Genomic DNA, 24929 nt, shown 5'->3' with positions numbered 1-24929 from the left:
AAACTGGGTGTCTCATCGACCGACATTAGTTGGTAGGTGTTAAATATCCCCGCGGTGTCCTTCATGAAGAGTGGGCGAGCTATCGGCAGCACCGTGGCCAAATTACAAATTCCTTCTTTTTTTAAAATGAGATTTCACTCACCACAAAGCCAAAAGACACTCAAGGTGGGAGCTATACAAAGGAAAGGGGAGAAATTAAACAGAAAGGAGGAATTTGTTGACATTCGTCTTGAATATAAAGTTTACAATTGGTCATTGGCCACTGCTTCTGGTGTGTGGTTCCACAGGTTACGCGTGCCAGCGCTCTCCAAGGGTCCAGAGCAGATACCACCATGACTTGCAGTGTGCTGGCCAAGCGGCCCTTGATGGTTTCCTTTCCAAGCGCAATGCACTTTCTGGTGCCTTAGTGCCCAGAAAGGATTGAGGGGGAAGCCGGATGCAGGTAAAGTGTTCCAAAGTGATGCCATACGGGGGGGGGGGGGGGAAGAACGAGAAGAGTACCTCAAAGTCTTACTCCTTAGGACAGATACAATGGAAGAAGCTGCCAAATGCATCGAGCAATGAAGTATGCTCAGGTGGAACAACCTTTGAAAGACCCTCAGAGCACATTCCGTGTGGAAATACTGTCGTGGGCAAAAATATTGGCACCCTTGCACTTTTTTCAAATAATGCACCATTTCTCCGAAAAAAAATTGATGAAATTAAAAAATATTTTGGTATCCACATATGTATTTCTTTGGTTTCCAGTGGAACAAAAAAAAAAAAAAAAAAAAAAAAAAAAACAGCTGAAAAAAATTACTCAATCTTAGCCAATTCCACACAAAAATCCCAAAATGGCCCAGACAATATTATTAGCACCTTTAAGAAGTTGTGATAAATAATTAGATTTCAAGCAGGTGATTCTCCTTTACTTTGGAAATGAACTCACCTGTGGTGAGTTGCAGGTGCCTGCAATATTAAAACCACTCATTCAACCAGTTGGAGGAAGGAAAGGAGTCATTCTGCTGTTTTGTGTCACTGTGTCTACCACAATTAGCATGGATAAAAGAAAGAAAACCAGAGAATTGTCTGAGGAGGTCAGACACAAGATTGTAGCCAAGCATGGACAATCTCAAGGCTAAAAGTTCATTTACAGAGATCTTGATGTTCCTGTATCCACTGGGCACAATGTTATCAGGAAGTTTAAGGCCCGTGGCACTGTAGCCAACCTCCCTGGATGTGGCCGGAAGAGAGAACTTTATCGAAGATTGCAGCGAAGGATTGTTCAAATGATGGAGAAAGCACCTCAATGAACTGCCAAACAGATTCAAGCTGACCTTCAGACACAAGGAACGACAGTTTCAACTTGCACCATCCGTCACCAACTCAATGAAAGGAGGTTCTATGGAAGGAGACCTAGGAGGACCCCACTGTTGAGAGAGACAAAAGAAAGCCCGACTGAAGTTTGCCAAAACACACCTGAACAATCCTAAATACTTCTGAGAGAATGTCCTGTGGACAGATGAGGACAAATTAGAGCTTTTTGGTAAATCACATCATCTATGTTTTCAGAAAACAAAATGAAGCCTTCAAAGAAAAGAACACCTTCCCTACTGTTAAACATGGAGGAGGTTCAGTGATGTTTTGGGGTTGCTGTGCTGCCTCTGGCACTGGCTGCCATGAATGTGTGCATGGCATCATGGAATCAGGAGACTACCAAGGAGGCATTTTGGAGCGCAATGTTCAACCCAACGTCAGAAAGCTGGGTCTCCATCGAAAGTCATGGGTCTTGCAGCAGGATAATGACCTCAAACACACTTCAAAAAGCACCCAAGAATGGTTCAAGATTAAACAATGGACTGTTCTGAAGTGGCCAGGAATGAGTCCAGATCTAAATCCTAGTGAACACCTGTGGGGAGATCTGAAAACAGCAGTTGGGAGAAGGCACCCTTCAAATCTGAGAGAACTGGAGCAGTTTGCACAAGAAGAGTGGGACAAACTGCCAGTGGAGAGGTGTCGGAAGCTCATTCACGGCTCCAGGAAGCTCTCGATTGTAGTTATTTTGTCAAAAGACTGTGATACCAAATATTAAGTCAAGGGTGTCAATAATTGTATCAATGTCATTTCTTTATATTTTCTGATTCAAAAGGATCTATCACGTTATGAATCAAAAAACAAAGGTTCTGTAATATCAACAGTGGAATAAAAAATTGTGGAGATCAAATACTTTTGTCATTTTAAACTTATTTTTCGAGAAAATTGTGTTATTTGAAAAAAAAAAAAAAGTGCACAAAGGTGTCAATATTTTTGGCCACGACAGTATCTATAGAAAAGGCTCAAAAAGCAACAGAGCGGCACAGTAAGAGAGGTTTCAGGGATGATGCAAACTCTTGTCCCACCAGAATGGCAGCACATCGCTGGATTTTATCAAAGAGAGACAGGTGACAGGCCGGAGAACCAGCCCAAATATGGTAATAATACTCCATGACAGGTTGTATATTGGCCTTGCTCCGTTTGAGTATAGCAGCTTGAGGAAGGTATCGCCAAGCACAAAATAAGCAGCCAAGGTGCTGGGAGACTCTTTTAGCTTTCCCAGCTGAGGATTTGAAGTGATATCCAATCCAAGCAGATGGATAATAGGAAGTTCCTGCAAAGGTGAATAATCCATAGACAGGGTTGGATCCTGCCCAAAATACTGTTGGGAAGCCAATGGTAAACCACCTAGTAAAACGCTTGCTCAGGAAGGTGCTTTAGTGGCACCGACACTCTGTGATAGCAGAGTATAGTACATTATAAAAAAAACCGAACTTATGCACAACAGACATAAATAAAGAACCCTTTAATGGTTCCAAATACCAGACACAAATGAGAAACACAAGGGCAGGCGAGGGCTTGTGGCAGACACGAGCTGATGTGTGGCGTACGGGTCACCGTAGCACAAAGCGAAGGGCTACTCAGAGCAGGCAGGGTGGCTGTCAGCAGGAGTGATGCTGTTTGGAGGCATGGGATTGTGGCATCTGAACCCACGACTCTCCAGAACAAGTCCTTCCTGCACAGACGATGAAGCACAAAGAGAGGAGACGTTGTCTCTTCCAAGGTCATTTTCCACAGGCTACTCTGGTCATTTTCCAAAGAGATTCTGCCCTCCTGCATGGCGGGTCCTCTGGCCTTCCCCCATTTTACGACTTGTCATCGGCCACTGCTTCTGGTATGCGGTGCCACATGATCCAGCATGCCAGCGCTCTCCAAGGCCCCATAGCAGACTTTACCACCATGGCTTGCAGTGTGCTGGCCAAACGCCCCAGCATGGTTTCCTTGACAAGCACAATGCGCTTTCTGGTGCCTTAGTGCCCACAAGTCCTCCACCCTGCTTCACCTGTTTTACGTAACACAGCTTTACTCTATACTGTGCTAAACGTAATACTCACCATCTCCTTGGCACATGATCAACAAAACAAGTCAACTCTGACAAATATCTCATCCAAGGGGAAATCGAACCTATGTGATCACAGTCTACCACCTGTGGATCCCCACCTTTTCCATGTAACAATACACACACATACATATATATATATATATATATATATATATATATATATATATATATATATATATATATATATATATATATATATATATATATATATATATATATATATACATAAATATGAAAATATATAAATTAATTGACTCCTCCCATGCTCTACCAGCCAAAGAAGCTGCATAAAGCAACCATGAAAGGCAATCAAGGTAAGCCCTTTGCCATTTCAAACCCTTCCCAGAGTTCCTCCACAGCTGTAAAGACGTTCACAAATAATACATGCATTACAATCCCAATGCTACACACCCCATCAGCTGCCAGACCAGTTTTGTCACTTGGAGAATCATCAGCGACAACGCAGAACAGAAACATGCACCACTGAGGCTCCCAAGCATGTACCACGTGTAAACGTCAAAAGCAGTCAACACATGACTGAAAAACGAAGACCCACTCACATCTCTCACCAAGCCACTTGGGTTTAATTGATTAGGTGAGAGCCAATTGGTTATTCCCTCCACTCACAGGTGAGAGATGAAGTCGAGTGTCATGAAGAGCAGCTGCAGACTGTCCACAAGAGTGCCTTCCTCCTGTGGGGGGCCAATTCCAGATGCTCCTATGGTTGGCAGTAAGTGTCCCAGAAGCAGCAACGGAAAGATTGTGGCAATTCTATATGTGGGAGAACTGCATGCTTAACTGGTGGGTCACCCAGATGTCAGAGCACTGGTACGGTTCACCAGAGGACCTGGGTTCAATTACCCACCTGAGTGCGTAATTACATATACATATATATTGTTACGGTTGTGGAAATTCACAGAACACCATTCAGGCTTCCCAGAGATCAGTTATGTCGATAAGTGTGTGTTTAGATTAGATTTCCCCATCGATGTCTAAAGGGATTTATTCGTGTAACTGGGCTGTGATCTTTGAGTCAGCCATTATTCTTTTGCCATCTTTATTTTGGAACAACCACCACACCATCCCCACCTCAGCGCCAACCACAACCGCCTCTCAACAACCGCGCCATCCCCACCACAACACTCCAACATCGCCTCACCTTCATCTCCATTGCGCCGCCATCTTTTCGCCAGCCACGGCGAATCCCACGGATGAGCAACATCGCCACCGACAGACGTGAGGGTTCCCCGTTAGAGCGGGAGCCGATGATTCCTGCAACGTCCGCGTGGTTGATGATTTCACCCACGTCCGCGCATGTCCGAGCTTCGCGAAGAAATCGGATCAAAACATCAAAAGGGGCGGAGCCAGCGGGGGGTGAAGGGTGAGAGGTGAAAGATCAGACCTCACCCACGGACCCCATATAAAGGCACGCTGAACGCCAAGCAAGCAGTCTGTCGGGGAACTGCAGAGAGTGGAAGTCTAGAGTCGAGCTGGCGTCGAGTCGGAGGAAGCCAGCAGTCCGCCAAGGTTCGAGTCCAGTGGAGGGCAGTCGGAGCGCAGCGAAGACTGGAGCACAGCCAAGCCTGCAGGGCCGTGCAGAACTGTGGGAAGGTGGAGAAAGGTCGCCAGCCGGCAACAGAATGGTCCGAGCCAACACTGAGGAATGGGCGGGCTCTTAAAAGAGCATCATCTCTCGAAAGAGCAAAGGCCCGTTCGTTCCTCTGAGGCGTTGTCGGCTAGGCCCGAACCACAAGCCGCGCAGCGGGCCCTGGGCCAACCAAGTCACGCAGCACCAACTGCCGTGTCGACGAAACGTCGAGGGTCGCCCAGCGAGTCACCACGAAGGTGGCAGGTAACCAGCACAGCCTCTCAGAGCTCTTGCGGTCTCCACAGCTCCGTGAACTATTAAAGGCCCACAAGGTCCAGTTCTGCCCTTTCCTTTCCTGGGGTTTTTCTTTGTATGAATGTCGTGGCGCCTTGTCCATCAAGTAATGAACTGTTAAGTGATTGTGTACATAATAATAGAACGGTTGTAGTTCTTTGTCTTGCTCGTTCCTGCATTGCTTTATTGACTACATGATTGCATACGTGTATGACTGCTTACGTGTGTACAAATAAATGTCATTGTGTGAATGTTCACCTGTTCGTTGCGTCCTTTCCCTCAATTGAGCTGCCGTATTGCGTTCGGGATATTAGCTGGCTTTTAAATAGCCGATAAAGTAATCGGATCCGGCGGGGCTTGGCGATATACACCGCTCGGCAAATCGCAAATGGAGCGAGCTGCTTAAGCGGCTCGTTTCCAAGCAGGTCCCGTTGAGGTGTAAATCCACGGCATTTCTGTCTGCGCGCATACTTAGGTAAATCGACAATTCGGCGATCGGACCCTGTCGTGGACAGAATAGTTTGCTGATTTACGGTGTGATTAAAAACATACCCGCAGCTGGATTTTGGCGTTGATCCGAAAGCTGCGACTCGGTTTGCCACATCCGGTAGGTGCGCGGTTGCGATTAGTTAAAAGCGGTCGCTCGCATGCCAGAGTGGTGGGAAACCACAACAATATATATATATATATATATATATATATATATATATATATATATATATATATATATATATATATATATATATATATATATATATATATACATATATATATATATATATATATATATATGTATATATACATATACATATACATATACATATACATATACATATACAGGGGGCTGCAAAAGTAGGTATACAGTAAGGATTGTACCTTTGTGCCAGAGTGTGCATGGGTTTCCATACTCGACTAGTGGAGTGTGTGAATGTCGGGGGCAAACAGTTTGAACATTTGAGGGATTAATATGTTTATTATTGGTATGTTATTATTGATATGCTTGTATAATCAATAAAATACGTTTTGTTTTTCATTACTGTATACCTACTTTTGCAGCCCCCTGTATATAAAAATATAAATAGTCACACAGCATTTGTTTTTCCATGCTTTCATTCTTTCTCCAAGTGAGCTTCTCTGGCTTGTTTAATGGCTTTGCTTCACCTCGTCCTTTACCTTTCATTCTCATTTCTCAGTTCTCAGAATGAACTTCTTACAGAACAATAAGCCATCTAATGGCCTACTCTCAGCACAAGTTCACTCCTTGCAGCCCTGAAGCTGCAGCCCTGAAGGTCAAGTATGTTTAAATAGGCAATAGCCGTTTCTTTGGTGCTTGGGATGCATAATTGACAGTCTACATAGCAATGGATGTCTCCACCATAAGCTGGCATGACTTTGGGTTAATGTCCTCCATAATGGTGAATGATGACTCAAACAGCAGTGGTCCATGGAACAGAAAAAGTTGCTGCAGATTTTTTTAAACTCAAAAACAGTACTTTCTTGAAAAAGTTGCACTGGCCCACCAGTTGACAATATCATGATTTTTGCTGTATGCTGGAAGGAATTAATCCACCTGGAATGTCAGTAATTCAAGCAGGACATGGTATCCCTCCTTTTCATTTCGCAAGTGCTTCAGGTTAGCTAAGTTTATTTTTTCTAAGTCCTCTCTCCTCACAATTTGGCCTCCAGCATGAGAGTCAATTTGAGGATTAGGCCTGGAGCAAGTTTTTATCAAGAGGCAAAGTTTTCTTTTGCATCTAGAGTCCAGATTTTACAAATGAAGTAGCTACCTGATCCCTGACAAAGCAATCTTCTTTCTTGGCCTCAAATTTTTTTTCAGCTCTCCCACTTACAAACATTCTCAATAGCCATTAATTTACAATTATCATAAAATTTAAGATTCTTTAGCTGCCTTAAGGCCGATTTGCCCAGAACCTTTACCTTCATGAAACAATCCAGGAATATATTTGAAGGTTTGAAGTCAAGTGTTGTGAAGCAGATGGATGCTTGTGTTCTTGGCATGAACCACCACAATGTACTTTTTGAAGAGGGACATCGCTGACACATAAAATGGAATCTGGAATTCAATTTAAAATAAAATAAATAAATCCGCTTCTTCTACGAGCCTGCTCTTCCACTTCCTGCCATTTGTCGGGTTTTTTGTTGTGGGCAAGTTCAGTTCTAATTGCTCAATGCACAAGTGACTTTTGTAAACATACATTTCTGGCTGTGACGTCAACTTGTCAAAAAAAAAAAAGGCGCATGCTCCAACATTGACCTTTTAAAAAGTTTTTGTTTTTTTTCAATCCCATTCGGAACCTCCTTGGGAAATATTGACGTGCAGGGAAGGCAGGATAGCCTCGAGGTATGCTCACTCACCTCTAAACCGTCTAACCTGGGATTGCATCTCCACCGATCTATAAATTATCATGCTGGTGTGTCACAGGCAGGGCGATTCATAAATGTGTGTGCGTGTGCCATCCCCTGGATGGACATTAAATGAGGCATTCCATCTGACATCAGTGGTGGACGTTAATGGTCCCATGGTATCCTTGGCAGAGAGTAGGCAAGCTATCACGAGCAGCCTGAACAAATTACAAATTCTTATTCTAACCTACAGGGGGGCATTGCGTCAGCAGCGCAGCTGCACCCCCAGTAAATGATGCTACCTGCAGCTATATGCTGAAGAAGAAAGAATAGGAATCAACACGAGTCAATAAGATGGATATCCCGCAACTCAAACTCCCGTGATTGGAGCCTCTTTGTTCCATCAACATCATGCACGTCAAAAACTTTTGACGAATAGGGGAAATTCGAGGTTGTTTAACATAGTGTACAACAACAATGCAAGATCTGGAACTTAACAGCAAATACATTGTCGAGGAGAAAACAGACCAGGATCTGGTAGATGGAATTGAACAGTCAGAAAGAAAGGTACGAGATGAGCAGAATACCGTACCACCCTCAATTATTTTATTAAATTTACATCGCTCTCAAGAAAGAGCAGATTGGTGGAGGGGGGGGGGGGGAACACCGAAATCTGCAGAAAGTTCCCACGCATACACAACCCTTAATTGGTGTTTAACGGGTTTCAAAGTTCTCGTATAAAAGGGAAGGAAAAAAATTTAAACCCAGCAATACATACCAAGCACAATATTGGCGTAAATGCTGCCCAGCACCACTTCAGAAGGAACACAGGCCTGTAGCCAATCATCAATGTCACATCAGACATGAACCTTTCACCACCTGCACATTTTAAATCAACGTTAAAAGGCATAATAAACTTGCTTGTTGCTGTTTTCATGTTGTGTTTTGGCAAAATCTACAATTCACATCCTTTCCATCCAACAAATGTCTTTTTTTTTTTTCCTTACTACATGGTCTTGGCTCATGGAAGAGCAAGGACAGAACAGACCAGGACACAACATTACAAAGGGAAACAGCAGAAGAAAGGGGAAACACCAATTGCAGGGTGGAAGGAGAAGGTAGACGGAGACAGACAAACAAGGGATTCAGGAAACGAACGATGAAGGTTAGGGGGAAAAACACAAGGGGTGGTCAAGATCGATACATGAGCAAAACTTTAGGATGGGGTGGAGTGATTTAACGGATGTAGAAAAGATTATGGCTTTGGATGGGGGATGACCTGAGATGGCGGTGAATAGCTGTTTTGAAGACCTGGAGGAAAGAGTAGGATTGAATAGTGTGGAAGGTGGTTCCACAGGCAGAAGAGGAATAAATGAGCAGTGGTTCTGGATTTCGGCAGTTTTACTTGGAAGGGGTTACTGGTGGACCGTATGCATCCTGCAGATATTTGGGAAGGGCAGAGCACAGAGAGGGCAGAAGATGAAGAAGACAGAGACCATCGATCGATCAGCGATGGCAAAGTGATAGGCCCATAGACTCAGCTTCATCGTGAGAGATTTCAATGATATTGAAGGACTTAGTTTCCATAGTATCAAGCTGAGCAAGGTGTGAGGCAGGACAGCCAGCCCAGAGGGGAGAGCAGTACTCCATCAAGCTGTGGATGAAAGCCTTATAGGTCGATAGGAGATCAGGTGTGTCAAGGAAGGACTTTAGACGATGGAGGCTGCCCAGTCGGCATTTGGCTTTGGAGGCTAACTTTAAACGTGGCTTGACCAAGAGAGATCATGGCTGAGAGTGAGACCCAAGAGTTTCAGTGACTGAACCTTTTTGAAATAGTTGTTGAGAAAACAGATGGGAGGATTTGCGGTACGGCCCACAGAGAGACAGAGACAGAGAAGGATTTCTCAGGATTGAAAGATATATTCCAGGGGTTTGACCAGTTTATGATTTTGTCAAGGTCTGAGGAGAGCGAAGAGGCTGCTGCCTGTCTGTCTGTCAGAAGGATGAGAGATGTCACGGCAGAGAGTCGAGTCATCAGCAGAGAGACAAAGAGGATTTTCCAGAGAGTCAGTGAGATCATTGATGAAGATTAGGAATAAAATAGGGCCCGAGAACACAGCCTTGGTGTACTCCAGCCGTGACAGGGAGAGGAGATGAAAGGGTTCCGTTGAGAGCCACATGTTGGCTGTGAGAGTGGAGGACGTCAGTAATCGAAGAGTGGAGTTGGTCTTGGATTCCATAGGTAGACAGTTTGGACAGCAAGGCAGGATGGCAGATGATTGAAAGCTTGTGATATGTCCAGAGATGGTCCTGATCTCAGGTCTGACATTGAGGGCCTCCATCCATTATTGGAATAGTTGAAGCAGAACGTCCAAGGTCGAGTGACCAGGTCTGCATCCAAATTGATGATCTGAGATGAGGCTGTTGGAGAAAAGGAATGATTTTATGTCAACTACGATGATGGATTCCATGACCTTGCTGATGATTGAAAGCAAGTTGATAGGTCTGTAGTCAAGAGGATCGTTTTTGCACCTTTTTATGTAATGCTGTGATGTTGGCCGATTACCAAGGAGATTGAAGATGACCTTTGGTAAATGACAGGGTGAAAAAGGCAGAGAGAGGAAGTGCAAGAGCAGCAGAGCAGGTTTTAAGGGAACGTGAGCCGATGCCATCCGGTCCAGTTGCAGAGTCAGAGTTGAGGGTTGCCAGGACCATTTCCACCTTCTCAGGTGCAAAAGGCAGAATCCAGGAGTTGTTGGGTATGATTGGGAAGGATGGGTAAAAAGACAGAGGGGTTAGGGACACAAGATTTGGAAGCAAGTGCAGAATTGAGGCATTCGGCCTTCTCACGAGCAGAGTCTGCTGTGGTGCCATTTGAAGTGAGGGAAGGGATGCAAGGGAGCATACTCCAAAGAAAGACTCAAGAAGGTGTCACCAGGTTTTAGAGGAGACGAGTTTGAAAGCTCATTCTTGAGATTGGATATATGTTGTTTTGTGGTTCTCCTGAGAGTAGACACACACTTGTTGTGGATTGTGGAACGATCTGAGGTTGCTTTCAGTTGGATTTGCACTTCCAGGTGGAGAATGCAAGTTTTTTTTTTTGAAAGCAACTGTCTCACCACAGGATTCAGCATACCAAGAGTGGGAGGATGGGTAAGATAACTGAATACTAGATAAAATCTGTGCATCAGAGAGAGCAGGTTTCTGTGGAAGACTCCCAGGCTGGGTTAACATCAGGGACAGTAGATATGGGAGACCAGTCCTGAACTGAGATGGCTGTTTGCAGTCCCTACCAGTTTGCCCGAGTGAATTGCCAGACTTGCCGGTACTGAGGCTATTCTCTGAAAATGGAACACATTACCTCATAAATCCAAACCACATTAACAGATTTTATGTTTACAGTGATACTTACCATACACCCAAGCAACGATAATGCATTCCCAGAAGATCTGCCAAAGTAGAGGCACCCCGCTAACAGCATAGCTGTCAAGTAACTGGAATATGTAGATACCTCCCTAGAAGCATGATGAAAGGCAAGAAATTTTGTTGTTGAAGTCTCCAATCAAAAAAGATAGAAAAAAGCCAATATCTCAAAAAAAAAAAAAAAGAATAAAAAAAGAAAGAAAAAGAACCCAATGTTATTGTGAAAATAAATCGGTCTCAGCAACGTAACCACAGGATCCGTCTCACATCACCAATATGAACAGCAGAAGTAGTGGAGTGAGGAGATGAAATTGGAAAGAGGTCTGATTTCTTACAGCTTTAACAGAAGCCTTAACTCATGGACAAAGCCATCAACAACAATGTGTACATTTGATGATGTACATCAAAATCGATATTTATACAATACAGTAAAAATAAATTCTGATAGTTCAGATGTTCATGGTGGGAATAGCAATCAATCCGACCGGGATCAAAGTGGGAATCGTGCACCACACAGCATCGAGACAAACTTGATGAAAAAGTAAGTTTGTTAATTTGTTAAACATTATACATTTAAAATATAAAGATAAAAAGCCTCACCTTTGTGACAAAGCAGATCATCAAGAGGAAGTTGAAGGCACAGTACAAAGCAAGGATCGACTGTCGGTGAAAGAAGCAGTGGCGCTTTTCAGGAAAAAAATCTGTGATTGCGGTGATGAATGCCTCCACACAGACAAACTGCAAAATTGGGTTAAAAACAAGAACAAAAACACACAATCACTCTGGTGGCTCCTTTGCAGCAGGAATTCACATTTTAAACAAAATTATCCCAAATATGACAACCTCATGAATATATACATATACATATACACATACATATACACATACATATATATATACATATACACATACATATATATACATATATACATACACACACACACACACACACACACACACACACACACACACACACACACAAACACACACACACACACACACACACACACACACACACACACACACACACACACACACACACACACACACACACACACACACACACACACACACACACACACACACACACACACACACACAGTCATGCACCACTTAACGACGGGGTTACGTTCTGAGAAGCGCATCGTTAAGGCCAAGGTCACATTTGCCACGGCGGCCGTGGGGTCTCCAAAATCTGTGGCCACGAGCAATTATACGGCGGCCACAGCATTTCCACGGTCAGACAATGTAGCAGTCACATATGTTTTTGTTTTTCGGGGAGCCGCACGGCGTATTTATAAATTGTGGAGACCGAAAACGTGGGGGTGCCGTACGGTATTTGATTTGATGTCGCACGGTGACCTTAGGGCGTCGCTGCGGCGGCCATAGAATTTAAGGCAGACGCAAGGTGACCGCAGGGGGGCCCTAAGGTGAACGTGTGGCCAGACGGACGGTAACGAGTGGGTATATATATATATATACATATATATATACATATATATATATATATATATATATATATATATATATATATATATATATATATATATCTTCTTCTTCTTCTTCTTTCGGCTGCTCCCGTTAGGGGTCGCCACAGCAGATCATCCGTATGATCCGCATTGTGATTTGGCACATGTTTTACGCCGGATGCCCTTCCTGACGCAACCCTGGTCGCCTCTTACGACACAGGGATATGGTACACCTATTTTAACCGGGGTATACACCGGCCCAGTACACTGGTACTCATTTCGCCGACCTCGGAAGGATGACAGGTTGAGTCAACCCCCTGGTGTATTAATTCAGTGGCTCAACGGGGCTTGAACTCAGGACCTTTTGGATCCCAAGCCGCTGCCCTAACCACTGCGCCAACACCAGGCTTCATATATATATATATATATATATATATATATATATATATATATATATATATATATATATATATATATATATATATATATATATATATATATATATATATATATATATATATACCAGTTCTTTTTTTTACTGAAATAAAAATATACCAGTACATATAACTGAATATACTACAGCTATAATATACCGTGGTGCCCCCAGAATCCGAACGCCCCATTGTTTGAACAAATTGGAATCCGAACAATTTTTTTGGAGAAAATTTTGCCCTAAAAACCTAATACATTTTAAAAAACCGAACACAACGTGGCGTTCATGTTTGTTCACGTGTCTCTCCCACCTGTTCGAGCCGCATCTTCGCGCATTGTTCATTCAGTTAGTCAGTGGAAGTCCTCGTGAAAGCATCTCTCGTGTGTCGATCGATACTTTAGGCCTTAGTCACATTTGCTCTACGGCGAGGATACGGCAGCTGTACGCCCTCTGAATTGACAGAAACGTGCGGCGGCCGCAGAGAAACTGAGGTGGTTTCAGGGTGGCCCTACGCCGTATGGGTATATTTTACTGGTCGTAAGGTCGCCATGGAATTATAACGCGGAGTTATAACTTTTTTCATTTCTACGTTTTCCGTAGAAATTCGACAAGCCGAAACAAAAGAACTGGTAAAAAAAAAAATTTTTTAACCCATTCGTTACCGTCCGTCTGACCGCACGTTCAGCTTAGGGTCCCCCTGCAGTCGCCTTGCGTCTGCCTTCAAAATTATATGGCCGCCGCAGGAACGCCCTCAGGTCACCGTGCGACATCAAATCAAAGACCGTACGGCACACCCATGTTTTCGGTCTCCACAATTTATAAATACGCCGTGCGGCTACCCGAAAAATAACAAGGACAAATGTGTCCAAGAGCAGCGTCCAAAACCTAAAGGTTTTGTCGGCTAAAAATTTTTTTTTTAATATAAAAAACAAACAAACAAAACAAACAAAACAAACAAAACAAACACAACAAACACAACAAACACAACAAACACAACAAACACAACAAACACAACAAACACAACAAACACAACAAACACAACAAACACAACAAACACAACAAACACAACAAACACAACAAACACAACAAACACAACAAAAAAAACAACAAAAACAACAAAAACAACAAAAACAACAAAAACAACAAAAACAACAAAAACAACAAAAACAACAAAAACAACAAAAACAACAAAAACAACAAAAACAACAAAAACAACAAAAACAACAACAACAACAACAACAACAACAACAACAACAACAACAACTCGTCACGTGCCTTCATTTAGCCAATAGCGAAACCCGTCATAATGTGTTTACGTATTTATGAAATATATAATGTATTTACGAAATTACAATGCGATAAATGGAATAATCTTTAAATCGTAACGTCAACTTTTCGAAACTTTAAAGCAAATGTCCGAATATATTTAAAAGTTCATGATAGAGGCTCTCAAAAGGCACCGTCTATGTGAGGATGTGTACATGTGCTCAGTATTTAAGGCGATCCGGATCTTGTACATACAAGAGCCGAGTCCGAGAGATTAAGGTTTTGTCTTCACAAGAAGAAGAATAAGAAGAGAAAGAAGAATACCGAGCTCTCTATGAGCAGCGTTCGCTTCGCGAGATGCTGCTAAAAACATGTGACTGCTACATTGTGTGACCGTGGAAATACTGCGGCCGCTTTATAATTGCAAGTGCCCGTACATTTTGTAGACCCTCCGGCCACCGAGCCAAATGTGACAGGCCTTACCTCGTGTTTTCACCTTAATTTGTGATGCTTGTTTTTTTAATCATCTTGTGTTTTAATTAATAACAAAAAAAAAGCAATCCGATCACGTGGTGTGACGGACTGTCGGGCAAGGATTGAATTTCACAGCAAAACCGGTTCTAATGTGGAATATCCATGATTACGTCAGCCCGATGCGTTTGATGAAAGTGATTGTGGTTCTGTGGGCATCATGTTTGATGAGCTGCCCTGGGGGCAGCGCTCTCGCAGAGTGCGCGAGCGACCGGAACCCAGGCCGGAGCACGAGCCTGTGTGGACCTTGGGATGTGGTGATTGTACCAGTTTACATACAATACACCGCCACTGAAGGTCATTTACTCATCTTATTTTATCTTAAACATGGGGAATTTCAGTTTAAAGTGTCTTGAAAGTGGGTTTTCTTTGGGTCCACGAACAGATTAAATCACTCCATTATCTCTAATTGGGAAATATTTTTGGAATCCGAACTTTTTGCAACCTGAACAGCCTCCTGGAACGAATTAAATTGGGATTCTGGGGGCACCACGGTATAGACAAACACCTATACTCCGATCTCTAGCGGTCGCGCACGGTCGATGCAGACTGCCACGGAGGCCGTACGTAGGTGCACGGCGGGCGTAGGGGAACCGTGCGTCGACCCTGCATTGCTCGCAGGTAGTCACACAGACTGCAAGGCCACCGTACGGCGACCGTGGAAATAGTGCGGCCGCCGTAATTTTTTTTGGCGGTTGGGAAAATTAATTTTTCATTGAGAAGAGCTTACGGCAGCCGCACGAATAATGCAAGCCCACCTTACGCCCTACGTTCGGTCGGCGTGGAACAAATCTACCTCATAGCTTGGCTTGTCAAGTTGCTACGGCGAACATAGAAATGAAAAAAAGTTACAACTCCGCGCTATAATTTCACGGCGCCCCTACGGCCTGCAAAATATAGCCAAACGGCGTAGGGCCTCCCTGAGGCCACTTCAGTTTCTCTGCGGCCGCCGCACGCTTCTGTCAATTCATAGGGCGTACGGCCGCTGTATCCTCGCCGTAGAGCAAATGTGACCTAGGCCTAAGCGACGTCGTCATTGTGCGAACATCATTTTTTTTTTCGTTTTTGTGTTCGAACATCGTACTTACACAAAACTACACATCTCGGCTATATGGTATAGCCTATTGCTCCTCGGATACAAACCTGTACAGCATGTTACTGTATTGAATACTGTTGGCAATTGTAACACGCATCCAAGAGAGACTTAAGACACACTAGTTTTACCTTTGTGCTGTTCATGACGGCCATCGGTGTTGTTAGCAGCAGCTTACATCCTCTCCTTACATCCTTACAGCAGCAGATCCTCTCGCATCGATTATAGAAAGATGAATAAATAGCATTTGGATTTTATAAATACGTAATCGTTGCATCGATGTTATAATTTATAAATGAAGAAACGAGCTCCTGTCAATTGTGATATATATATATATATATATATATATATATATATATATATATATATATATATATATATATATATATATATATATATATATATATATATATATATATATATATATATATATATATTTTTGGAACTGTGCGATTGTTTTAACAACATGAAAAGCTTCACCAAAAAGAAATTTGTGTTTTAATTTTGACTGTAACAACGATTTATTCGCGGAATTCTTCAATTTCAAAGGTAATTTACTTGCTTGAAGGGAAACGTGCAAACATTGGTTCAGTTTGAAAGCCGATTTCCTTGAATCCCGATTTAGCACGACCCTGCTTTTTTCGCGATGACATTTTATGGACCTAAACGATCGCATTATAACAGGGCCACACTGTCGTTTATTATCATTATGAAGTATTATGTACTGTACAGCGTACATAATTGTACGTGCTATTTTTATACGACTGGAAGCGCTACGTCGGCGACCTCACTCTGCGATAGGAATTTTTCAGCTACATTTTTTTTTCATAGCTGTCAGATCCGTCGTATATGCGATCCGTCGTTGCCCGGAACGTTGTTAAGCGGCGCATAACTGTACACGTACACACACACGTACACACACACACACGTACACACACACACACACACGTACACACACACACGTACACACACACACACACACACACACACACACACACACACACGTCTGCTGTTCTCTCATGTCTGCTGTTTATATGCTGCACAGTGCTGTTGATTTTCCCATTTCCTTCTTATTTTGCTCCTTTTTGACTTCACGGGATACAAATAGAAACTGCAAAACAGCAGCAGGCTGTTTACATCATGTGAGTCCACCTTGTGCTGCCATCATGTTTTTAATTACCCTCATGGTTGGAACCTGATGCTCGATGCTAATTACAGGTCATAAGTAACAAAACCAATGGACCAAGAGAGAATTTGTGTATCCATGCTTGACATCCACCCCCACCCCCCCCCCCCCGGCAAAGATAAAAACACCCCTATACATTAATTGGAGTCATGCTGATCCTATGTAGCAAGTCTGGATGTAATCGGCCAACAATTGTAGGAGTAGCAGCATGAGACACACACACACACACACACACACACACACACACACACACACACACACACACACGTTTGGAAGCGTCAATGATAACTTTTTTTTTTGGTCAAATCCTTTGAGCAAACATCACAATGATTTATGTTTGCAATTCTTAAAAAATAAATAAGATATAAAAAAAAAGATATTTTGAGGCATCTATCCTTAAAATAAATTAAGACATGAATACCACTTCATTTACTCGTATGAATCTTTGTTGAAAGGATATATTGGTGTGGGGTGAGGGGGGGGGATGGAAGGGGTGGGGTGTCTCAACCGTCATTGACTTGATTTACTATTTAAATATTATCGCATCCAACCATCATACTAAATATTATAGGAATCATTTGGTTCCTTACTAATGGCTAAAATGAATTAAAAAAAAAAATTTAGATTAAAACGTAGTGCAGGAAAAATGGAGGTGGCCGACACGTGTCGGGGGAATCACCAAAGATGAGTTGATTAGAGTCAAAAGCAAATACAATGAAATGAAACAAGTCACCTGGGAATCAAGACCTAGCAGAATAAGCATGAGGAAAAAAAGGGCAGCCCACAAAGGGGCAAGTGGCATGAGGGCCACAGCTTTGGGGTACGCGATGAATGCCAGCCCTGGACCTGGAGTAAAATGAACAGAGGAAGGGAAAATGTAGGATTGTGAATTCTGAGAGTTACTCAAGGGCTCAGAGAAAAAAAAAAAAAAACTACTCAGGTTATATTACATGAAATAACTTTGCAAGAACGTTTACACAGTGGTTGCACAGTAAACAATACGAAAGTATAGCAATTCTAAAAAATGCAAATGAAGGAAATAGCAGCGACAAGCACACAGGGACTAAAGCACCTGACGTGGCAACCTCCGAGATGTGCACGCCTTGCTCCTGCGCCATGAATCCCAGCACGGAAAACACCAGGAAGCCTCCAAAAAAGCTCGTGCTGCTGTTGATGATGGCCAAGGTGATGGAATGCCTATCACAGAAAGATTCAGGAAGAATAACTTTCACTTCATATAATAATAATAGAGGTACGCATGCCAACATCAAAACTCAAAATCAATGAGATTGCTCTTTGGAGTTAAAACAAACAGCAACTTTTGCCATTATATAATTAAAGTTGTGTATTGTGCTCCCTATATCCAATTTAACATTTCTTGGTGTTAAGTTTCTTCCCTTTCCATGAAACAGTGCGCATGAGGCTAGCTTGTGCTCGTGCAAGGTAGGATACTGGCCTCTCCATTTTTTTTTCAACGTTTATAAAAGCCTTTTAGGTGAAGGGGTGGTCAGGGGCAAGAAAGGTGAATGAAGGCTGCTGGGGTGGTAATGAGTGAAGGGGAAGGGGTGCTTGTTTCCAGTGCATGTAGTATCCACAGCTGCTACAGATATATTAAGAACCATTTACTCTTGAGGTTGGCCTGTGTGGAATGCCTATCTGAGCACAGCTAATAATGCTGGGATCCCAGGTTCAATTATCCATTCTAATATCCTCTCCTCCTCAATCCATTAATTTCACAATTTCCTTCCAATTCATGTAAACATACACAGATGTCAACCAATTTATTTGTCCCTCATGTGATTCATGTACAAACTAGAGGGTTGATAGAACAACTTAAGAACCAGGGACATGGGTGGAGTCGAAAGCACCAAATTTGATTGGTCGAGATGACATAAAATGCCGCAATAGTTTGTCCAAGTACCGTACTGCTAAACAGAAGGGTTTTTAAAGTGGCAAAAAGGCAACTTGTATTCCACAATGTTCAAGTATACAATTCAATTGAAATAAAATAGATTTCAAAGATTGTAGAAAATAAAATTCGGAAGTTTACCACTGTTGATGCAGTGTCTTTTCAACACCTCATTTAACACGTTACATTAATTCTTCGTGTCTGTAGTTTGTGTCATTTATGACATCCGTAAAAACAGTAAGCTTCCTGTTTGGAATAATTTTCAATATTGTTTGACTGCCAGACAAACAAAGAAAATTCTCATTCCTCTCTGTGCATGGGCGATCGGGCAAAATTCAGAGGAAAAGTCCTGCTAATCTACAGGTTCCTTTCCAATTTATGGTCCGATTAATGTTCAAAAATAAAACATTAAATTGCAATAAAGTGGTTCCTCCATCATAAACTGACGTTTGTGGACAGACAGAAGTGAATTGCTTAACCCAGCTTTTTGCTTCGCATGCACGGGATAATTATTCCACGAGTCTTTGACACTGGAAAGCAAAAATAAATAAACAAAATGAAAACGTGATTTTTGAAATCACTCATGACCATCATTTTCAGTGAGTGTTTAAGCATTTAAAATGTAACCTTTGGGCATTCAAATATTTAAGAAATCAAATGCTAACAAACGGAGGGCACAAAAATGAATTCAGATGTGGATGAAGGAAGCCGGTTCCAGAAGCAAGGAAAATCCCATGAAAGGCACAATTGCGAATGGATTTTTGTCTGTTTCTTTAGAACTGCAAGAATGTCCCACAGTGTCCTTCAAAGTAGGTGAGCTATTACTGGCACCCTTGCCAAATTTCAAATCTCTGTTCTAACTTACAGGGGGCACCGTGTTAGTTGCACTGTAATGCCCCTGCAAGAACCAATACTAACCCACAGCCACGTGTTGAATATGGACAATGATGCCAAAAAAAATTCCAACAATAATAATAATAATAATAATAATAATAATAATAATAATAATAAAGAATTAAAGGTACTAAGCTAGTCTGTGGATATCTATCAACCCACCTGTAACAGTTGGTGTGAAAGGAGTTATAACTGCCGAGTGTGCCAAGAGCTGCAAAACCCAGCGCATACGAGTAGAATATCTGAGTCGAAGCATCCATCCAAATCTGGACAAAAAATAAGATCAAAATTTTAATTGCCATGTGGAGATGTCCATCTTGGAGAGGACCCTTTTTTTTGCCCCTCTCTTTACACTTTACAGGATTGGAACTCATGGATGAGGTATCCTGTGTAGCTGGAGGACAAATGCAACGCAATCAGGTCAAATTGGAATTGTGTACTCTTTGTCAGATCATTGTTTTCCACAGTGCTCAGGTTGCAGGAGAAAAAAAAAATCAAGGCAGTTCCTCCATTATGTGGCCACCTGTCCAATGTGGTCAATTTTCAGTGTACAGAATGCATTTGAGGTTTTTTTTTGGGGGGGGGGATTATGTTATGGTCACTTGCTTAATATGGTCAGCAGTCAATCGGAAGAAAAAAAAGTTTAGTAATTTACAACTTCATCACAGTGGGGTGGGGGAGGGGCAGATTGTGGAGCACAGACATTTAATTACATTCATTTATACTTTAATATTTTTATTTTTTAAGTGGCCATTTGTTGAAAATGATCCAATTGATTCTTTTTTGACAAGAATGTCATTCCTCCTCTTAAGGGGCTGTCACACCTTGACGTTTTAGCCAGCGTATGGCAACGTATCAAAATGTATGTAAAACGCTGGCGTACACTGAACTATTGATGTTTTTAAAAAAGTTTTTGGCGTATTCATAACGAGTTGGATATATGCATAACGTATTAGTAACGTACACAGAACGTTTCGATAACTTATAGAGAACTTATACCAACGAATGCTTAGCGTGTTGTCGGCGTTCACAACGTATGCCCAACGATAGTCTAACGTATGCATAGGGCGCGGCAGCGTATCGCCGACGATCACGTGGCGTAGCCTATTAAAAGGCTGCCGCTCGACGATTCAAATCATAACCGCACCATACATCGAAGTGTCAACATCACCGTCATGCCCTGTCACACCTTAACGTTTTAGCCAGCGTATGCCGACGTATGAAAAAATTGCCGAATAGGCTGGCACACGTCGAATACGTTATGGGTAAGTTTTGTATACGTTAAGAGCATGCTGAAGCACGCTGGCATACGTCGTAGTACGCCGAGCACGTCGACAAATTTTAAGCATGCTCAATTTTTCAACGTATGCCAGCGTACGACTCACACGTTCCGCATACGCTGGCCATAAGTTGTAGGCACGTTATGCGATCGTTGACACACGTTACTTGCAAGTTACTCATAAGTCGAAACACGTCAAGGTAATGTTTAGCCCACCCGAAACTTATTTCTAACCTATGAGTAACGTGCTTTGAACCTATGTGTAACGTTTCTCCAATGCACATTGACATATGTAGACGTATTTGATTGACGTCTTCTGGACGACCACAGAACGTGTTTCTAACTTTCAGCTACCGTATAATGGGGTATTGGCAGCGTTTAGGGGAATTGGTATATAAAAACGGGCTTCACAGGAGGAACCAGTCTGTTTCAGACTCCATGGTGAGTACATGTCCATGTCAGTAGTAGTAGTAGTAGTAGTAGTAGTAGTAGTAGTGATAGGTCCATGTCAGTAGTAGTAGGTGAGTGTGATGGGGAGGATGTGGGAGATGATGGATCCTGATTGCGTCCGCGTCCACGGCCATGGCCAGGAGACTTCTTTGCAGCATTCTTCGAAGTTTTATTGGGCTTCTTTTTTTTTTTATGTTTTTCTACGCTGAACTGTTGATGTTTTTAAAAGTTTTTGGCATATTCATAAGGAGTTGGACGTATGCATAACGTATTAGTAATGTACACAGAACGTTTCGATAACTTATAGATAACATACCAACGAATGCTTAGCGTGTTGTCGGCATTCACAACGTATGCCCAATGATAGTCGAACGTATGCATAGCATGCAGCAGCGTATCATCGACGATACGTGGCGTAGGCTATTCATAGGCTGCCGCTCAACGATTTAAATCATAACCACACTATAAATCAAAGTGTCAACATCACCGTCATGCCGAAGAAAAATAAAAATAAAAAAACAATAAAAAAAAAATAAGAAACATGGAGTCTGGAACACTGATGGGTTCCTCCTGTGAAGCCCATTTTTATATACCAATTCCCCTAAACGCTGCCAATACCCCATTATACGGTAGCTGTAAGTTAGAAACACGTTCAGCAAGTTCTGTGGTCATCCGGAAGACGTCAAATAAGTCTACACACGTCAATGTGCGTTGGAGATACGTTACACATAGGTTCAAAGCACATTACTCATAGGTTAGAAATAAGTTTCGGGTACGCTAAACATTACCTCGACGTGTTTCGACTTCTGAGTAACTTACAAGTAACGTGTGTCGACGTGTGTCAACGATCGTGCAACGTGCCTACAACTTATGGCCAGCGTATGTGGAACGTGCAAGTCATACGCTGGCATGTCAAAAAATTTTGAGCATGTTAAAATTTGTCGACGAGCTCTGCGTACCACGACATATGCCAGCGTGCATCAGCGTGCTCTTAACGTATACAAAACTTACCCATAACGTATTCGACGTGTGCCAGCGTTTTAGACAAATTTTTCATACGTCGGCATACGCTGGCTAAATCGTCAAGGTGTGACAGCCCCTTTAGGCTGTAATAAAGTATCAGAAGAGATCAAAACCAAACGACCAGCTTGCTTACCATCCAATCATGCCGTATAATAGAGAGCTGAAAACAAACTCTACCCACTTTCGTCGTTCTTGGGACAACCCAACCGTCTGATTTCTCTCCATGTTACCTTCAGCTCTTTCGTACTTTCTCGACAGTGCATCGCCAGGTCTCTTCACAATCCAATCCTTCTCTTCATGTCAGATACCCAGAATGTTGCCCTTTTCAGTACGTTTTCATCCTCCACATGGAGCACATGCACGATCCATCTTCACATCTTAATTTTGATCTCTTCTGATACTCTTTTTTTTTCCTGTAAGTCTTTTCACAAGTCATGTCTCACGAGAAGATTCTCAGGGTGTTGTTATTGCTGCTGTAGATTCGGGACTCCAGGTTTGTTTTGTTTTCCACTGTCGAGGCTTGTATGAGAGCTAAACTGTGTGCTAATCCTTTGACAATTTTCCAATATTCACATCCAAATCATACGATTGCCTTCATGTTGCCATCAAAGATCCTCAGCTTGGTTTTGTACTTCTTGGATTCCAAATTTCCCCAAGACTTGTGAATGTACAGTAGCTCTTGCTTTTTGTGTCTTTTGTATTATATCTGCATCTCCCCCTCCTGTTGTCATAACCATGGATCCCAAGTATGTAAACTTCTACCTCTGGAAAGAGTGAATTGTTGCACATGTTATCATGGTTGGCATGTATGCTCGTACTCGCATACTCCTGCAACCTCTGAACCTTCTCCTGCATACCATGTAAAAAAATGTGATGCCAGGGAGATGTCATTTGCAAAGCTGAGTTCCTTCAGCTATTCACAATGGTTCCTCCACTGAATCGCATTCCTTCTCTGCTTAGTCTTTTACAACACCCAGTCAAGCATTTGGGTGCCAACTTATTGTTGCAAATGACATTGCATTTGTATCTACTGTAGGTATTCCTTATCATCCATCCATCCATAGTCTATCTTCCACACTGCCACTCCATGCATTGTCAAACACCTTTTCAAAAATCAATAAATGAGAAATAGAGGCTTGTGTTGCTCTATTCTTGTTCCTAGTGTGAAGATCATATCCCCGCATACTCCGTTTCTTTCGAATCTGGCTCGCAAATGAACTTTTACGTTATGCTTAGCAATACATAGTCGGGTCACTTTTCTCGAGTTCCCACATTCTGTTATGTACGTCCCATTTCTTTCGTAGTTTGATTATTGAAGCAGATTTCCTGCTTTAATATCTCGTTTATTAGACTATGTAGGATACAGGCATTGCCAAAAATATTGGCACCCTTGCACTTTTTTTCAAATAATGCACCACCTCACCAGAAAATTGCTGAAATAAAAAAAGATTTTGGTATCCACATATGTATTTCTTTGGTTTTCAGTGGAACAAAACAAAAAAAAAACTGAAAAAAAAATTACTAAATCTAGGCTTATTCCACACATAAATCATAAAATGGCCCCAACAATATTATTGCCACCTTTTATAAGTTGTGAAAAATCATGATATTTCAAGCAAGTGATTCTTCTTTACTTTGGAATTGAACTCACCTGTGGTGAGTTGCAGGTGCCTGCAATATAAAAATTACTCATTTAACCAGTTTAAACAGAGAAAAGGAGTCATTCTTCTGTTTTGTGTCACTGTGTGTACAGCAATGCACGTGGGGGAAAAAAAAAATTACCCCCGTGTGGGGGTGACAGTCATCTCTATAATGTTTTTTTACTATCATAATCGATGAACCGTTGCCAGATATCTCCGAAAATGACAGACTAGATAGGTTTTGAAAATGGCGACTTTCACAACTTTTGTGACCTCGTGACCTTGACCCTGACCTCGAATCCGGGGAAAAATATGTCGTTTGGTATCACTCATCGACCTCTACCCACATACCAAATTTCATCAAGATCGGAAGTAAAAAGTTTTTTGTACCTGGAGGTGTTTTTGACCATCTTCCAGGTTACGTGGCGGCCAAAGGGGACGGAAATTCAAAAATCTGTCCGGTTAGATACAAGATAATATTTTTTACTATCATAATCAATAAACAGTTGCCGAATATCTTGTAGAATGGCAGACGAGATAGGTTTTGAAAATGGCAATTTTTATAACTTACATGACCTTGAACCCAGACAAAAGTTATATCGTTGTGCAACACTCATCGACCTCTACCCACATACTAAGTTTCATCAAGATCGCAAAGAAAAATTGACGGAC

General features: G+C 42.2%; 1 protein-coding gene across 9 annotated transcripts in view; it reads right to left on the bottom strand.

Annotated features, from left to right (window-relative positions):
• LOC147014839 (sodium- and chloride-dependent creatine transporter 1-like) overlaps window positions 1-24929 on the bottom strand; it is an 83494-nt gene that overhangs the window by 11296 nt on the left and 47269 nt on the right. For 7 of the 9 annotated variants that reach the window (XM_085853195.1, XM_085853202.1, XM_085853196.1 and 4 more), the window contains 6 exons: window positions 20028-20131; window positions 18135-18259; window positions 17796-17908; window positions 11685-11822; window positions 11074-11176; window positions 8440-8540 (listed from right to left, as the gene is read on the bottom strand). In XM_085853195.1, the coding sequence (XP_085709321.1) occupies window positions 8440-8540; window positions 11074-11176; window positions 11685-11822; window positions 17796-17908; window positions 18135-18259; window positions 20028-20131 (684 nt within the window). The remainder of the gene's footprint in view (window positions 1-8439; window positions 8541-11073; window positions 11177-11684; window positions 11823-17795; window positions 17909-18134; window positions 18260-20027; window positions 20132-24929) is intronic. The other 2 variants (XR_015050921.1, XM_085853201.1) reach the window with 2 other exon arrangements.

This window comes from Eptatretus burgeri, chromosome 13 (assembly GCF_056783735.1).
Source record: "Eptatretus burgeri isolate ZD-2024b chromosome 13, Ebu_testis_v1, whole genome shotgun sequence".
Lineage (NCBI taxonomy): Eukaryota > Metazoa > Chordata > Myxini > Myxiniformes > Myxinidae > Eptatretus > Eptatretus burgeri.
The sequence above is the reverse complement of the archived record's forward strand: the minus strand, read 5'-3'. Positions and strand labels throughout refer to the sequence as shown.